The following is a 17,354-nucleotide window of genomic DNA, read 5'->3' as shown; positions in this document are numbered from 1 at the left end:
CTCACCGCCGACTGTCGGCTTGTCGCTAGAAGGCTCGAAGGCCAATTAGCCAGCAGTCCAAGGTAGTCGTGCATATACGTGCATATGTGGCGTCCGCCCATGGCGGCTGTGTAAGGCTACCTCACGATAATAAACGGACGTCGGCCACCTCAAACATGTCTCGATCTTCGCCGCATACGTGACAATGGAGTCTCTCGCCGCCCTCGGGCTTGCAGCCAATATTCTCCAAGTCGTCGACTTTACCGCCAACCTGCTCTCAACTGGCAAAGAGATTTATCAAAGAGGCTCGACCGTACAAAATTCAGAACTAGAGGTGGTGGTTAAGGATCTCACGTCTTTGAATGACCCGCTGAAATCATGGGCTCGTCCTAATCCGGACGCTTTAGGTCCGCTCGCCAGAGAAAGTCAGGTACGGAAACTGTTATCTGCTCTAGCTCAATGATTAGTTGACCTCAACAGGGACTAGAAGATCTCGCCCTTGAAAGTGAGAAGATTGCCCAAGAGTTGATCAGCATGCTTTCTGCTGTTCGATTAAACGGAGAGGCTTCGAAATACAGAAGCTTCCTCCAAGCCGTTTTGACGGCTTGGAACAGGACCAAAATCGACGAAACCACCAAGCGTCTTGAGACGATCCGTGCAGAGCTACAATTCCGGATCTTAGTTTGCATGAAGGAAGAAAACATTCAGGCTCTGGATGACGCGACTCGAAAGGTCATAGAGTCTGTGTTGAACAGCAAAGCAGATTTGGCTGCTTCTCTAGAAGTGCACACGAACGAACTCCTTAGGCAGCAGAAAATCAGCGAGGCTTCAGCGTCGAAACGTCACGAGCAGCTCCTGGACATGGTTTCAGGAATGAGGATCGCAGATATCAGTCCCCAAGATGTTCTGAGAGAGATAAGAGCGAAGCTCAACTACGAAAAGAAAGACGACCGTTTTGATGACATAGCTGAGGCGCACCGAAATACGTTTGACTGGATCCTCCAGGAAGATAGCTTTAAGCATACATCCTGGCCGGACCTGGGGAAGTGGCTCCAAAAGGACACCGGCATCTACTGGATCAGCGGCAAAGCAGGGTCTGGAAAATCGACCTTGATGAAATTTTTACAGGAGGATATGCGGTTGAAAGAAGCGCTCAAGCTATGGGCCGGAGACTCTACTCTGCTGGTTGTCAGTTTCTACTTCTGGAACGCAGGCACAGATCTTCAAAAGTCTCAAGAAGGCCTTTTCCGATCACTTCTCTTCCAAGCGTTGGAACAAGAACCATCGCTTGGGCCAGTCCTGTTCCCTGAACAATACGAATTCGGTGCGAAGTGGACTAATTTTCCCACGTTCCATGGATTACGACGCGGTTTTGAACGACTGACTAATCGGCTGGACGGATCGTTCAAAGTTGCCATGCTCATTGACGGACTAGATGAGTTTGACGCGACGCATGTTACCATAGCCGAGTTGGCGGAAATTTTCATGGCAGCCACCCAGTCACCCCATTGGAAAACTTTAGTGTCAAGCAGACCGCTTCCTGCGTTTGAGGCTGCCTTCGCAGGCCAACCCAAACTGCGACTTCACGAGCTTACGCACAAGGATATCACTGCATACGTCGATGACAAACTGAGCGGACACCCTAGGATCACCGAATTGGCCATAGACGATAGCGCTGGTACGAAAGCCTTGATAGCGGAGATTGTCAATTCTGCTTCTGGCGTTTTCCTATGGGTCAAGCTCGTTGTCCGCACCCTTCTAGAAGGCCTGCAAAACTACGATAACCTCGACGACCTACATAGGCGCCTTATGGTCCTGCCTCGCGACCTCGAAAAACTTTTCCGGCACATGCTGCGCAACATCCCGACTGAGTATAAAGCGCAGTCATCTCGCATGTTCCAGATTTTACGCTGTAACGACCTCCATTCGACCATCTATGAGTTGTCGCGCTCTTCCCACTCCGGACTCTCCCCCATCTTGCATCAGTCCACTTCTCTCACTGCTCTCGGCCTCTTCTTCACAGAGCTTGAGATAGACGCCGTTCTCCAAGCCGACATTGCTCCACTTGCTACTGCAGACAGGCGAAGAAGACAAACGGAAGTAGAAGGCCGCCTCAGAAGTCGCTGCGCCGGTCTACTGGAGCTTCGATCGCGCAAAGAAGGCCGGGGGCGTACCTTGGATGGCGACTTCGAAGTCGTCTATCTCCACAAGACGGTGGCAGAATTCTTAGAGAGAGACGATGTGTGGAGTGAGATTGAGGGATTCACGAAAGGGAAAGGTTTTGATCCTCACGTGTCTCTGCTGCAATCTCTAGTCATGAGGATTAAGTGCATAGAAGTCGATCCACCAAGGCCGCATTACGAACATTTCAGCGAGCAGCCTCTCCACGATTTGTGGCGCCTTGTCAGCACTGCCATGGATTTTGCACGCTTCGCAGAGACATCTACTGGGACTGCAGCCCGAAAATTGTTAGACGAGCTAGATAAAGCCATGTCAAGTCATTTCCGGTTAGTGCAATCAACATCTGCGGAACCTATTTGGCGGAGCGACCGTTTAACAAGCTGGTGCGACACCTACGAGGAAGACTATAACCGGCCCGTTCCGTGGCACGACAACTTCCTAGCCTTCACTGTGAGGCATGGTTTGACACTGTACGTCCAGAGCAAAATACGTCAGCTCGGCAAAGGGTGCATTCAGAAGGAGGGCAGGCCCTTGCTCGATTATGCCTGCAGACCCGAACCTAGTTATGGAGGCTGGAGCGAAACTATACGACCAGATATCGTCGCAACCTTGCTCCAGAATGGCGCGGATCCGAACCAAAAGTTCAATTGTTTCAGCCCATGGCAAAACGCGCTGTATACGCCTACAAGAGATCCGGTACGCTGGGTTACTGTGCTTAAACTTCTCGTCTTGCACGGAGCGGATCCAAATGCCTTCATTCAGGGCAGAGAAAAGTTGAGCAAGAGATCGTATCGCAAATACCGGAAAAGCAGTCTGTGGCTTCTTCGAGACCATTTCGACAGTCTGCTTAAAGAAGATGAGAAGCTCGACGCTCCAGTCGAGGAGTTGAAGATGGAAGTAATCGGACTGATTCGGCTTTTGGAAGAGCGGGGCGCAAAGAGTGAGGAATGGCACGAGATCAACGGCGTGTTCAAGAAAGTTTCGCCATCGGGACAGTCAACCAGCGGAGGCTCAGACCCTGCTTCAACTCAAGCGATGAAGAGTTCGTCAACCGTCAAGATCGATATCATAAAGCGAGCACGGAGACTTCTCAGGCGAGTTTTCAAGAGGTCTGCTTGAGCTTCGAAATGTGCTCCGTCATGACCATTTTCCCTCCCTTCAGATCGGCAAGGCTATCCTCCTCTATCCCACATCTAGCGTCGAAACATATCTGTCACGTCCAAACTTGAGGTCATCCGTCCATGTCCCTCCGACATCTCAGTAATATCCACCTTCGAATCCTGGCATCCATGAGAATTGTCCCCCGATACATCATCGAGACTCACGCTGAGAATTGAGGCCCGGGGACACGTTCTCCGTCCCCCCACTGATGACTGACACGCAAAAATAGCTAGGCAAGGGAGTCGTTTTGAGCATCGTGGCGAAATTAGATTAGAGGGGACGCGCGGGGAATTGCAGTCTACGATATCGCGCATCGTAGGGACGCAGTTTCTGGACCAAAATGGCGTAGAGGGGAAGGCTGAAGATGGGCGTTCAATCATCCAGTCGACTGGCTGCCCAAGCGAAGCGCGGGGCTTCGCCGCGATTCCGCCTCATGTAACACTGCACTGCGCAATGGCTCCTTCCTTCATTTATTCCCTCTCCCCCCCTCCCCCCAGCTTTTATCTTTTTCAATACACTAGTAAGAGCGCTCCGACGGAAACATGCCGCCATACAGATACACACGCCTCCGAGACCCGGAGCTAGAGATCCGTCTCCTGATCATTCAGCCTGGCGAGTTTGACGACAAGATCAAAGCCACTCTCCAGCCGACTCCATTATTCGAAGCAAAGGCAGATTCGATCACGCGAAAGGTATCCGTAGACGAGCTCCAGAAAACGGTTCCGCAAGACTGGCAGGTGTTCGAGACCCGTGAAGGTCGCATCATATTCGACAGCGGTAATGGGACGACTTGGGACCATCCAGACCCAGACTTTCCTCGTGACCTCTACGATCCGCAAAAGACAACCGAGGACGAGGACGCCGACCCCAATCCCACGTTCGAAGCTCTCTCCTATACATGGGGTTCTCCTGACGATCCTACCTCTGAAATGGCCGTGAATTCGTCAGAGAGCGAGCCTCACCACCCTTGTACAGGCACCATAACAATTAGGCGGAATTTGGATACCGCGCTGCGACATTTCCGATATCCGGACCGAACTCGAACAATGTGGATCGATGCCGTTTGCATAAATCAAGGAGACGAGGATGAGAAGAGCAAGCAGATTAGGCGGATGGGAGACTTGTACAAGGCAGCACATCGCGTTGTGGTTTGGCTAGGTGCGGCTTCAGAAGACAGTGCGCTGGCATGCTCCGCGCTGGCCTATCTTGGGGCGCAGATGGTCGTGACCAAAGATAATCGCGGTCTACGTCATCCAGAAGCGGTCGAGAAGGACTGGTGCTTTGCAAGACATGAATTGCCGTACGAGGAGTTAACGTGGCAGGCCATACACAGCTTGCTCGCGCGTCCATGGTTCGAGCGTCTCTGGATATGGCAAGAAATAGTCCTTGCAGACGAACGCGCAACGATCCAATGCGGGTATGACGAGGTTGCCTGGGTCGTGTTTCGCCGAGCTGTGATTCGGCTACGAGTAGGGTCGCAAGTCATCTCACCAGAGTTCAAACTGCGGATTACATTCGCAGACCAGCTTGCCTTCTATCAACTGGGACATCCGCTTTGGAGGCTTACGAATGGAACCGGCGAACGCAAGTGCTTTGAGCCTCGGGATAAGATCTATGCGCTGCTTGGTGTTGCACCTCAGGAATACACTCGGGAAATCATCGTAGATTACAAACGGCCAGTCGGCGAAGTGTATCGAGATGCCTTCATCGCACATCTCAATACCTTCAACAACCTTTCGCTCCTCGCTCATTGCTGCATCACTGGCAGAAATTTCGAAATGCCATCTTGGGTGCCAGATTGGTCTGCGGAGAAGAGCAGTGTGCTCTACACACTAGACGGATTCTTCGCAAGTGGCCAATCGTATGCGCACGCCACTTTTATAAGTCCTGGTATCTTAGAGGTCCATGGAACTCTCTGCGCAACCGTCAAACGTGTGGCTACTGTCTGCAGCCAAGAACCATCTGCGGCTTTTGACGATGTCAAATCGTGGACACCGGAGGGCCTGGAAGACGCCTTCTACATCAACGGACAAGCAATGCTGGATGCTTACGTTGGTACTCTTGCTATGAATAGAACGTTCGAGTATATGAAGATGTCGCAGTTGATCAAGATGGAAGACGCAAGGAATAGGTTCTTGGCCACGCTTGGAGATTCGAACCTCTCTGCTAATAAAGAATCTCTGCTAAAAGATAGCTTTGTCGAAGCCGTTCTGAGAAGGTGTAGGGGCCGCACTTTCTTTGAAACCAATGAAGGATATATCGGGATCGCGCCAGCGGAAGCGCAAGCTGGTACTGACTCACTCACCCATTGTGCCTTGTAATCCTCTGACAGGAGTTAGGTGATCGAGTTTGCGTGATTCTGGGTTGCGGTCTTCCTGTTCTTCTCCGCCCTCTCGAATCTGAGAAGTATCAAGTCATCGGTCTTCACTACGTCCACGGTCTCGTTAATTCGGAAGGCTTATTAGGTCCGATACCGCATCCTTGGACCGTGCAAGCTTGCTGGTCATCAGACTCACGTTTCTATGAGACCTTCACCAATTCAGTAACAGGCGAGATCCAGTCAGAGGATCCGAGGTTAGGGTCCCTGCCCATGTCGTGGCGACGGCTGGGCGATGTAGACCCAGTCACGAACATTCCAAGAGCATCAGTCTTCGTGGACGAACGGACGGGTGATCAAGTCACTCTCGATCCGAGGCTAACCCCAGGTTGGCTAGGGAACCGAGATGTGAAACTGAGGAAGTTCCAGTTAGTTTGAACGGGAAATGCGAGGTTACGTACTACAAAGCACCCAGTTTAAAGCCATGTGTACACGCCGAAATCAAAGTCTTATGCCAGCACCGTTGAGATGAGCATCGATAGCGACTTTGCCTAATGTGATAGACCAGAAGAACCACAAGTCACAATCGTACTTTGAAAGTTTTGTAGAGGACTCGGACGAGGAAGGAGGAGTGCAACTATGAACATGCATACGAAGTTGATCATAAGCTGCTTGATGAATGGCCCGTTGTATTGTGAGCTGGTGCAATGAGGTTCTGAAAGTTTTCAAAGCATTGCAGAGGAAATCATGTATCGTCTTGAAGGCTTATGGGATGCAGCGGAGGCGCTGGACAAGTAAGTGACGGGAATTCGCAAGAAGAAGCTAAGAGCGGACCGTCCCTCGACGCTTGCTAGATGCAAGGCGGAGCAGGTGGACATCAGCCCCTTGAGCTGACATAGCTTACATCCGCTAAACCAGCTGGCTGAACAGTTTCAATCATCTTACTTGTACGCCTTACGGTAGTTGATAGATAAATTAGTTAGGACAGTGTACGAGGAGAGGTAACAGAGTCAGTCGCGCGATCCCCTCGTTGCGCTGTGCTGGGACTCTGCTCTACCTTACCTAGCCCTCATGAACATTAAACCAAACTCCTCATCATCCTGATAGGGACGCGGTACGTCTTGCGTAGTAATGCAGCGTTTGTCCGGATTCGACCCTTTGTAGCTCGCTCTATTCCCTTATCGCTCAGTTGCAGGTGCTGGAACGAGTGTGTGGCTGGGCAAGAGAAATTGACGGCTTATAGCAGGCATAATATGTCGCGTCGGACCCATGCGAGGGAAGAGTGCCTGAGTTCGGGCGATGAAGGAGTAGTAACAGGAAAGGAAGCCTCGCGATCAACTTCAGGAGCGCCATAGGTGCTATGAAAAATAGATAAGTGCACTAAGCGGTGTATGTACTCATGTGAGATTTCTGATGTTGCGTTGTACCTTCCTGGGTTAACCTAATTAGAAAGCATCGGTTGCTCCATACTCGCTCGCTCCCGGTCTATGCCAGGGCATGCAATGAAAGAGGAGAACACTCTTTAAAATGGCTCCTTGGTCATGTATGAGCAATAGCTTTTTTGACATTCGAACTGACGAAGAAGCCATTTTGAGGAACCACTCCACCGCATTAGCCCTGGACATGAACGCTAAATGTTAGCGACGCTGCGCGTTAGTTGAAGACTAGATGGTTTGCGATCAATCCCGCTCATGAGTAAGCTTCCTGCGCTTTGTGTGTGTTCGCTCAGAATAACTGGTCCTGGCCTGAGAAACAGCCTCGCCAAAGATCCTTCTATAACTGGGCAGCACATAGTCCAGCCGGCTGGCACGGTTTCCATCACCCTCGATGGGTGACTCCTGTACACGGAAGGATTCTGGCATGGTTTCCGGAATGGGCGGCCGAGAATCATACGCCGAGTGGGGACCCTGGGAGGCAATAGGGGATTCAGGCGGCATCGGCGGTGGGGAGTCGTTGATTGAGTATTCGCCTCCGGTTGGAGTCTCATAGATGACGACAGACTCCGGTTCTGTATCTGGTACTGGCGGTCGAGAGCCATGGGCTGGGTTTTCATCCAGAGGATAGGCTTCATCCATGGCCTCGCCCATGCTCTCACCGTATCCATAGCTGTCTTGAACGTTCTCATGAGTTGAATACATACCTGAGGCGGGAGGGTCGGAATCGTGCAAGAGCTGATCCACGGAGTTGCCGATAGAGTCTGGACACCCGAGCGGAGAGGGAAGATCTTCGTAGCCGGTATTATTCGTATCGTCGTCATAGGACTGTTGGTCGTAACGGCTGGGTCCTTCGTATAGGGCTTCTTCATGCTCCTCCGCAATGGGTAGTGGTGATGGATTTGCGCTTGAGCTTTGAGACGCAGGCTGGCTATCGCGGACGTCATCCATTCGGTTTCCCGCACGAAGAGGAAAGTGATGGGACACTGGTTCATGTATAGATGATCTTTCTGAAAGGCCGCTGATAGTGTCGGTAGAGCGCTCGCGGATAGGTTCAATCAGACGGAAGATCCTGCGGCGAGGCTGCCAGTCTGCGATGGACCGCTCGTAAAGTGCCTCGAACTCAGCGGCATGGCATTCGTTCGAAAACCACGGATGAGACAAAGCCTCCGTGGCGGTCATACGATCTTCCTCTTCAAGGACGAGAAGCTTCTTGATGAAGTCCTTCGGTCTGTTACCTACGGTACCCCAGACAGTATCGCCTTTGTCGTCGATAATGCTGATGTCACATTTGGAGGAGAGCCCCAAGATGACTCCTGCGGGGTCTTTATCGTATTGAGGATCCTCGCGGTTGGTAAAGATCACGTCTCCTGCGAGGAGCGTCGCTGTTATCGAACCGATTGACCACATGTCCACAGCTTTAGAGTATCCTTGCCCGCTCGGAATAGCTCTGTTCAGTTTGTGTATTTCAGGGGCAACATACTCCAGAGTCCCCACGACTGAGAACATGCGTTTCTTCGGAACATCTCGGAGGACAGCTGTATTGCGGTCTTTCGGTAGGAACCGGGCATTTCCGAAGTCCGTAATGACGATTCGGGCTCCGTCCTCCAGCGAAGTTAATAAGATATTGTCCGGCTTGAGGTCGCGGTGAACGATATCATGGTCATGCAGATACTCAACCCCTTTCAGGATCTGCCTCACGATTACGGCTGCTTCCACGTCTTCGAGACGATTACCCTTGTACTCGATATATGAGAAGAGGTCTCCGCCTGTGACGAGTTCCTCAAAAAGGTAGATGGTGTTCGAGCTCCAGAACACTTTCTCGATGCTGACAATGTTTGGATGATTCAGCTCCTTGAGGATGTCGAACTCCCGAAAGCACCGTGTGACTTGACTTGGCCACCTATGCCGTGCTTCTGCTGTTATGTTGGCATGGCCACGATCGTTCGTTGGCAATCGCAGATTGGGAGGTGGGAGTTTCTTGTAGAGCAGACGAAGGTTGACGACTTTGCACGCGAGCTGTCGCTGAGTCTTCTGATGAATTCCAACGAGGACTTTTCCATACCCACCCAGCCCGAGCAGCCGGCCAGTGATGAGATACCGAGAGGCAAACAGCGCTTTTTCATGTAGTTGGGTAGGAGTCAACTGGTGTTCTTTGGCCGACTCCATCTCATGATAGGTCAGTGTGACTGACTCAGATAGCCGCAACTCATCCCCGTCATCAAGAAGGAAGGAGCCATTCTTGCGGCCCATTAAAACACCACGTTCGCTTTGAGAGCTTGAGCATTCGGTGTTATTCTTCTTCAAGTACGTACCGTTACTCGACAGGTCGGTCGCATACACAAATGGGGGGATGTTGGCGATTGATTCCTTTTCGTATAGAATGCAGTGGATCCGAAGATGTCTGTTTGAAATGGTAGGGTCTGACCAGTGGTAGCGGCTGCGACTCAACGGTTAGAAAATGTGCCCACTCCCGTCAGGAAGGGTGTTTCTCTCACCAGAGATCCGGATGTCTCCCAAGGTAGAACTGCTCATTCCCACATATGTCGATCGTCGCCTGGGTTTCTGCAGGACTCAGCTGTCGTACCTGTCGGATAGGTCTGAGATGCTCTCACCGTTTGGATCACCTGCAAAGGCGGTAGTACATTTAGCAGATGTTCCGATGGGGGTAGGGCTAACTCCAGCATGTCCCATAACTTTACCTGCTGGAAGCCTTCAGGCGTAGCGTTCCACAGATGTAAGATGAGACATGCTCGAGGGTGTACGTACCATCCTCCAGCCGGATCTCGAAATAGCCCACCAGCTCTCCCGCCATCTTTGCGCCTCAGCCTCCTCACCGCCGCTATGCTGTTGGGAAAAAGTGATGCTCGTGAAGTCTGAGGGAAGGGGCGACGACGCATGATTTACCTCAATCATCGCCAAGCACGCTAATTCATATTTGGCGTAGCGGCATCTAAGCGAGCTCCGCCCGCACAACAAAGAAGCTGTGCTCTCCGCCTCCACCTCTCTCCTCACCCAACGACACTCATCTCGAAAGCGAAGTAAGTCCTCCAATACCGCCTCTGAAATGCTCTTTCAGCTCAATTGAGCTCATTGAGCTGTCTCTGAACCACTACCGCGTCATTTCCATTGCTGCTACCCCGCTCGAGCTCCCTCACTGACCTCATACCACCAGCTCAACTTGCCGACAAGATGAGAGCCAAATGGAGGAAGAAGCGCGTTCGACGTCTCAAGCGTAAGAGGAGAAAGACTAGGGCTCGTTCGTAAGTGCCTCCTCACCCGTCTCTGTCGCATGCGACAGTCCTAACAACCCCGCAGCAAGTAAACTACTCGCCCCTCAATCTCAGCTCCCATCACCTCAAGCCCGAATCACGAATCGGTAAAAAACCAATCACGCATATTTCCTCGTTCGACTGTCGGATTCTCGGTCGTCTTCTGTCTACGACAACTCCGGTCTTCGGTCCACGTCACACAGCGGACACACGAGCTACTCTATCGTCAACATGGGAGGAGACGGTTGCGGTGTATTGGCGCAATCAGTGGGACGCTGGTCAATTGCATGTTGGGGGACTACGAGAGTTACTTGAACAGTCATTTCAGATGGTTGCTCTAACACCGGCCGGCTTACGGGCTAGCCTTTGAGTAGCATATCTGCCATGTGGAGTTGCGATACGGAAAATCAAACATGCTTCACGACAATTGTTCACTTACGTGCGTTGTGACTTGCTTCGAGAATTACGAAGACCCTCCACGCTGATTCCATCTATCTTCAACTAGACTATTCACGGCGCTCGTCATTCACATGGTAGCGTGAGAGCACTTCCACGAAACACCTGTGGGATAGAAGTAGTGATCTTGGAAGAAAAAGGCGTCCGCATATTTTAGTTATGCGAACGAATATGACAGAGCTTTCCGGAAATCACATGTGCACAGGGATTGCCAGGAGGATGATGCAACTGATCTTTAAGGATAGTACGAAAGTAAGATACTACCCTATATGTAGAAGTACCAAACGCCCCCGAGCTTCTCAGATAAAAGCCCGCCGGCGAGGTAAATAAATCCCTATATATCCGCATGCGTTTCGAAGCTCGACACGCATGCTAAATGGTGGAACTCTGAGTATGCTACGCTCGAATATGCAGGCTCCTGTCACTTCGCTCCATCCAGAATCATCTCGCGTCTGCCAGCCTTCCATGACTGATCCGGCTCCATCGTCCCTAGTTCGGCTACACCCAAGCATCCGACTCCCTCTGCTTGTCTTTGCCCTTGCTGTCATGACGATCCTGGTGGACTTCGCGGAAGATGTGTACGCTGTTGCTGCCACTGGCTTCTCCAACGACCACGTCAGATGCCCACGCACGAGCGTGGACACCTGGTGCAACGGAATCTGCGGGCGACTTCTCCTCGTCCACGGACCCTTTGCCGAAGACGGGCAGGGCTAGTGGCTGGCGAGTGCGACGACCGAAGATACGGGTGAAGAAAGAGCCGTTGTTGGTAGGCGTGGTGGTGTTGTGTTGCTGGAGGATCGGATCCGTAGTTGACACAGGATGGAGTCCGATAGAGTCGGCAGTGGTAGGTGTATGTAGAAGCACTGAGCTGTTGCGTGTAGAGCTGGGCAGGGTCTCGGTGACAGACCCGTTCTTGGAGAAGAGGCTCTTTGCCTTGCTGGAGAAAGTGGTAGCCCAGCCCTTGGCGAAAGTGACGCTGGAAGGGGTCGAGATGCCGCTCTCGCGCATAACGTATAGACTGGGAAAGATCTTTCCGAGGCCGAGAATACACAGCATGCGCTTATAGGTGTTTTGCGCATCCGTGCCGGTGCCGAAGATGATGAACACAAGATAGCCAGACGCGACCTGGGCCCATTTATCAAACCGCACGACGCCATTCGCGGGGACTTTGATGGCGGTGTTCCATTTCGGCCCATGGACGACGTTCCAGTCAAAGACCTCATAGATCTCACTCGCCGACTTGTATATGAGGAAGAAGTTGTATGGCAGGTAGATAACGATGACGATAACCGACACAAGGAAGAGACGCATGAAGCGGGACTTGGTCGTGTTCCGAGCGGCGATAAGGTGGTGGAACTCCCGTCGGTAGCGATAGAGACGATAGATCAAGAGACCTAGGAGGAGGGTCAGCCAAGGACAAGAAAAGGGATGGACTTGAGGCTTACCTGCGAAGAATGCAGCGGCACACGCTGTGATGGGTGCCCATATCCAGCTGATGACGAGAGTCACCCAGCTCGCATTGTAGATGGGACCGCATCCGGAGATGCCAAAGATGAAGTAGCGGGCAGGTTGAACGATGTAGTAGGTGATCATCATCAGTGCCGGATAACCCCAGCACACTCCGACCTCAAGAACCTTCTCTCTAATCCTGCTGGCCTTGCTCGACGTCACAGTAATGTTGCGCGTGTCCATGACCTTTGCGAGCTTTCGCGCGATCATGGCGGCGCAGGCTGCAAAGGCCACTGAGAAGCCGACTTGGAGGCGGGCGTGGATGTCGCAGTAGACGCTGCCATTTGGCCAGTCCAGTACATTATCGCGGGGCCAGATGAGCGGATTGATGGAGTTGAAGAAGTTGGCGAGGATTAACCAGAGTATGAAGGATCCGGCGGCAACGTTGCCCTGGGAGAAGTGCCAGAACACGGGTGGGATGTCCAGAATCCATGATGGGAATGCGAGAATCGGGAGGACGACGGCTGTCGGGTATAGCGGGTAGGGATTCTCAGCCATGGTGGAAATCCCCGGAGTACGTTGGAGGACCTTGAGATGTAGAGGTAGGTAGCTTGGATTCGCGTGAGGAAGGAGCGCCTCGAGGAATGCCCTGGCCCTTTGAGACGGCCCAGTGGGTCTGAACGAGATGTCGGAACCTGTTTTAGGTCTGACACCGCGGGCCTTTGTCCGGGTATAATGTGGGCTGCCTTTTGGAGGGTCGAAGGAAATGTGAGGAAAAGTGGAAGAGAAAGGCAGGAAGGAGCGACAGAAGAGTAGAGGACAGAGCTTTTGGAGACAGAGAGCTGCATACACATCAATAAGACCTCCATCTCTGAATAGGCCTCCTGATCTCAATAAGATTCAATAGCCGCGACTCCAGTCGTGCCGGACGGTGAAGGTGGCGCTAGCATTTCAGAGTCAACTCTCTCCGCCAGATGCATGGCTCGCATCAAAAAGCGAGCCCTATTCATCTATGCGCTCAATACGGTCAGCCATGGCTCCAGAGGGGCGCTCTGTATACGTGATGTTTCAAACCTTCACACTACCGGATTTGGGTGTCAATAGGAAAAGTGACGGAAGCCCGACTAGTGAATAAGAGAATGAAGCCCAGGCCATTAAACATGTCTTTGGAGTCGTTTCGGGGAGCCCGAAGACCTGCTAGTGCTGTGTTGCTCGGCCGGCTCTGCGATGCTAGTCGCCCGGGTGTGAAGCTCTGTTGTGTCCCGCCGACGGCTCCGGCCGGAGTTTTTCAGCACGTTCCATTTGCGGAAAACGAAGGCGTGGACATATCCCCCGATGCACTGGATCCATTGAAGAAGCAGTCACTCGAATAGAGTCCCCATCACCAGTGCTTTTGACCGCCAGCTGGTCCCCATTGAAGCCGAGAGCGCGACGATCGGGAAGGGCCATCAGGTGACTCAAGAAAATTTCTCATACGAGCCGTGAAGAAGCCGTTTGGCGTACCTAGATGGCCTAAGCATATGGAGGATGTGAAGATGTCGGGTGCCGGCGTGAAGATGGCGTGGTGAGGAATGGTATACAATTTGCCCGAAACGGATTGGCGCGTGACGTAATTCTTGGCGGCATACCTCGGTAGTTCGACCGCGATTTCCATTCCAACCACAACCACGGCGCGCCCAACACCGCACATAGGCTTGACGACACGTCCGTCATGGGTCGCTGTCGCTCGATGCACTTCCGCCCGGTTGAATTACAGACCCTTATCGCCGCCTGGTAATCGCTCCATCGCTCTGCCGACGCCTGCACCCGTGGTTGCGCCCCGTCTCTCCACCCATGGCGGACGCGCCTGCCGAAAGCCAGAGCACAGGCTCGCAGATACATCCGCTCCTTAGGCAGAGAATGTTGAATCGAGCAGCGACCTTTACTGAAGGCGCGCATCACTCCGCGCCGTCTCTCTCCCGCCGCAGAAGCTCCATGCTCTCCGAGTATTCCGACACGCGACACTCCTTCCGATCTTCTACCGACAGCCTCCTTCGACCTGGTGGAAACACCGACATGGACAAGCTGGCTACGCCTGACGAGCCTTCTCTTTGGCACTCTGCGCCTCTCGTCTTCGCCATTGTACCCGCCTTTGCTGGCTTGCTGTTCCAAAATGGCGGCGCCATCGTAACGGACATACTATTGTTGGGCCTTGCCTCTATGTTTCTGAACTGGTGCGTCAGGGCGCCATGGTGAGTATGCGCGTAGACGACTTCGTGTACCTGGCTGAGGACCTTCAGGGATTGGTATCACGCTGCCCAACAGGTACAATACCTTGAGCCCGACGAACCGATACGAAGTGACACTATCCTGGAGGAAGACGAAGAAAGTGACGGAACGCGCGATAATGACGGCGATTCTGCGTCGGCACCAGAACCAACGTCACCTGAGGAGCCAAAGAGGACAGGCAAGGACGACACAAAGCCTGCCACTGCGGCGCAGGACGAGGCCCGTCAAGAGCTTCGAGCGAACGAAATACTAGCCCTACTCGCTTGCTTTGCGGGGCCTATGATCGGAGCTTACCTCCTACATGCAATCCGTTCACAGCTCACGCGCCCAGCCGAGGGGTTAGTCTCCAATGTCAACCTCACCATCTTCGTCATGGGCGCAGAATTGCGCCCAGTCTCTCACCTCATCAAGATGAAGGAAGCACATATGCTTCATCTGCAGCGTATAGCTCGACCAGACGCCAAAGATGAGTTCCGGAACGGCGACGTGCAAGAGCTATCGAACCGGCTTGCGCAGCTGGAGGCGCGGGTTGCTGAACCTGTTCAGAATGTCGATATCGAGACCTTGAAGATTAGCGCAATGGTTCGCCAAGGGATACAGCCTCAGCTGGATGCTTTAAATCGCGCAGTTCGGCGTTATGAGAAGCGCCAAGCTGCCCAAACGATGCAGACTGAAGCCCGCTTTCAGGACCTTGACAGTCGCCTGAAGGACGCTCTATCCTTAGCAGCCGCTGCTGCCCGATCGGGACAGCGACCGGGTCTCGTATCAATTGCGTTGACCTGGGTCGCTAGCTTCACTACGTATTGGCTGCAAACGGCCTGGGCTGTTGCCACCTATCCGCTCAGAACTGTGTCTGCAATGGCGAGCCAAGTCCAAGGCTGGTTTGTGAGGACGGATCGTCAACCTCGGAAACGAGTCAAAGGCCAGGTCAATGGGCATTCCTCAGTCCCGGCGCCTAGAGTGCAATCGAGAGGCGGGCGATGATTATTTCTATTCCTACTTCCTCTTTGATACCCAATATGCCTAAAATTTTAATGCTCTGTCCCCCCATGTTTGTTCGGCAAATATGTCACACTCTATCTCTAGTGAGGCATGCCGCGCGGAGTTGCACCAATCTTTCTTCGGTGTCTGGTACCTGTCCAACTCACCCGGCATCGTCCAATTAGGCAACCCGGAGTTCTGGTGTCCGTTTTTTGACAACTTCGGCGAATGATTACCGTCGGCTTATGCATGTACCCGCCCGAATGCTACCCCACTACCCCACCATTGCAGCTGTCATAAGGGTCTTAACCGGCGTGTGCCCCTTGCATCATAGCATCTTCCTTACCCTTCTAGTTTGTTTGCTTCGCCATGCCTCTCAAATCCGACTTAACTATTGACGCATCGAAGTTCGACCATAGTCAAGTGGACAAGGAAACCGAAGAGTTCAACAAGAAACTGATCAAGATATGGGCGGATGGCCCTCGCTGGTATGAGGTATCGCACGCCTCCTCTCCCATCTAATAATAGACGCGACTAAACGACGTTACACAGGTTGGTGCCGCCGAATATCGAAGATTAAGATGGGAAGGCAAGACGCCGCTCCCCAAACCCGTCGTTCTCCCTGAAGGAATCAACGGCACTGTACCGTCTCGAGACGCTGGCCGCGAGATCCCGTACCGCGTTTTCAAACCCGCGAATGGAGTCTCGAAGGGGATCCATTTGCATATTCATGGCGGTGGATGGGTGCTTCAGTCTGAGCATTAGTACGTTCATATCTCACGGTCTTAGAACGTTGTGAACGTGATGTTGAGTTTTTTTTCACTTAGCCAGGATCCATATCTTAAGTACATGGCCGATCACTACGACTTGACGGTCTTCTCGGTGGGGTATAGGCTCGCGCCTGAGGACCCCTGGCCCGCTGGAGCGCATGATTGCTATGACGCTGCGGAGTGGTTGGTTAAGAATGGAAAGGAGAAGTTTGGCGGAGAGCTGATGTTCACCGGCGGCGAAGTACCTCATCCCCTTTTCTCTTGCCTCCATTCCCAGCTAACACCCCCCACAGTCCGCAGGCGGCCACCTAGCCTGCCTTGTGGCCCTCTACCTCCTCAAGAAAACACCAGACTTCGCCTTCAAAGGCCTGCTACTGCACTTCGGCTGCTTCGACCTCAGCGGCTTCCTGCCGCACGTGATCCACCACGACCGCTCGCTGGTCATCGACTTCGACGTCATGAAGTCCTACATCGACGCGCTGCTGCCCAACACCGACTCGATGCAGCGCCGCGACCCGACCATCTCGCCCTTTTTCGCCGACCTGCGGGGCAAGAAGCTGCCGCCCGCGCTGTTCACGTGCGGCAGCGAGGATCCGCTGCTGGATGATACGGTGCTTATGGGCGCGAAGTGGGGGATGTGGGGGCATGAGGGCGTGGTGAAGATTTATAGGGGCGCGCCGCATGGGTTTATTATGTTCCCACCGGGGACTATTGGGGCGGTGCAGGAGGGGTTGAATGATAGTGAGGCGTTTGTGAGGGAGAAGATGGGGGCGTAGTGGCGTGGTGGAGGCGGTGGTGAGGGGGGCTGGCTGTAGAGAGGGAGCCCGATGCATTACATACGTACTTCTTAACGAAATATGCATGAACGATTTTGATTTTATTCATCAGGCTTTGGTCATGGGCATGGCGTGTCTTCATTGATGCTGGCAATGCAGCGACGTGATAGTGAGTCATAAGCAACCGTGCTTCATTAACGCAATTCTCACAATATTTGATAACTTCTCATTAGGACGAAAAAACCACAGGAAACTAGCATTCTAGACCACCCGAATTCAATCTTCAACCAATGACAAATCTTCGAAACTCG

The 17,354-nt window shown here is 52.8% G+C and overlaps 5 protein-coding genes across 5 annotated transcripts; 4 read left to right on the top strand and 1 right to left on the bottom strand.

Moving 5' to 3' along the window:
* Nucleotides 1-61: 61 nt before the first annotated feature.
* On the top strand, nt 62-3,738 carry BU26DRAFT_234612 (uncharacterized protein). Its single transcript, XM_033820925.1, has 2 exons — nt 62-409; nt 460-3,738. The coding sequence occupies exons 1-2, from the start codon at nt 185-187 to the stop codon at nt 3,277-3,279; spliced, it is 3,045 nt and encodes a 1,014-aa protein (XP_033689057.1). The 5' UTR covers nt 62-184; the 3' UTR covers nt 3,280-3,738.
* BU26DRAFT_516293 (HET-domain-containing protein) lies at nt 3,509-6,196 on the top strand (the record flags this gene model as incomplete). The annotated part of the gene is made up of 2 exons (XM_033828292.1): nt 3,509-5,610; nt 5,661-6,196. Coding segments are annotated over exons 1-2 (2,158 nt in total), but the record flags the coding sequence as incomplete, so codon positions are not given.
* Nucleotides 6,197-8,043: 1,847 nt separating this feature from the next.
* BU26DRAFT_418564 (Pkinase-domain-containing protein) lies at nt 8,044-12,806 on the bottom strand (the record flags this gene model as incomplete). Its single annotated transcript, XM_033823254.1, has 4 exons — nt 8,044-9,511; nt 9,570-9,628; nt 11,304-12,193; nt 12,245-12,806. Coding segments are annotated over 4 exons (2,979 nt in total), but the record flags the coding sequence as incomplete, so codon positions are not given.
* A 1,275-nt stretch (nt 12,807-14,081) lies between these two features.
* BU26DRAFT_420411 (uncharacterized protein) lies at nt 14,082-15,500 on the top strand (the record flags this gene model as incomplete). The annotated part of the gene is made up of 2 exons (XM_033823359.1): nt 14,082-14,479; nt 14,528-15,500. 2 exons carry the CDS (start codon nt 14,082-14,084, stop codon nt 15,498-15,500), a joined length of 1,371 nt encoding a protein of 456 aa, XP_033689054.1.
* Nucleotides 15,501-15,866: 366 nt separating this feature from the next.
* Nucleotides 15,867-17,043, top strand: BU26DRAFT_418444 (esterase/lipase/thioesterase; the record flags this gene model as incomplete). Its single annotated transcript, XM_033823248.1, has 4 exons — nt 15,867-15,992; nt 16,026-16,261; nt 16,325-16,508; nt 16,561-17,043. 4 exons carry the CDS (start codon nt 15,867-15,869, stop codon nt 17,041-17,043), a joined length of 1,029 nt encoding a protein of 342 aa, XP_033689053.1.
* Nucleotides 17,044-17,354: the final 311 nt, after the last annotated feature.

This window comes from Trematosphaeria pertusa, assembly GCF_010094035.1.
Source record: "Trematosphaeria pertusa strain CBS 122368 unplaced genomic scaffold BU26scaffold_3, whole genome shotgun sequence".
Classification (NCBI taxonomy): domain Eukaryota; kingdom Fungi; phylum Ascomycota; class Dothideomycetes; order Pleosporales; family Trematosphaeriaceae; genus Trematosphaeria; species Trematosphaeria pertusa.
Note: the sequence above shows the minus strand (reverse complement) of the source record. Positions and strands in the feature narration are given on the sequence as shown.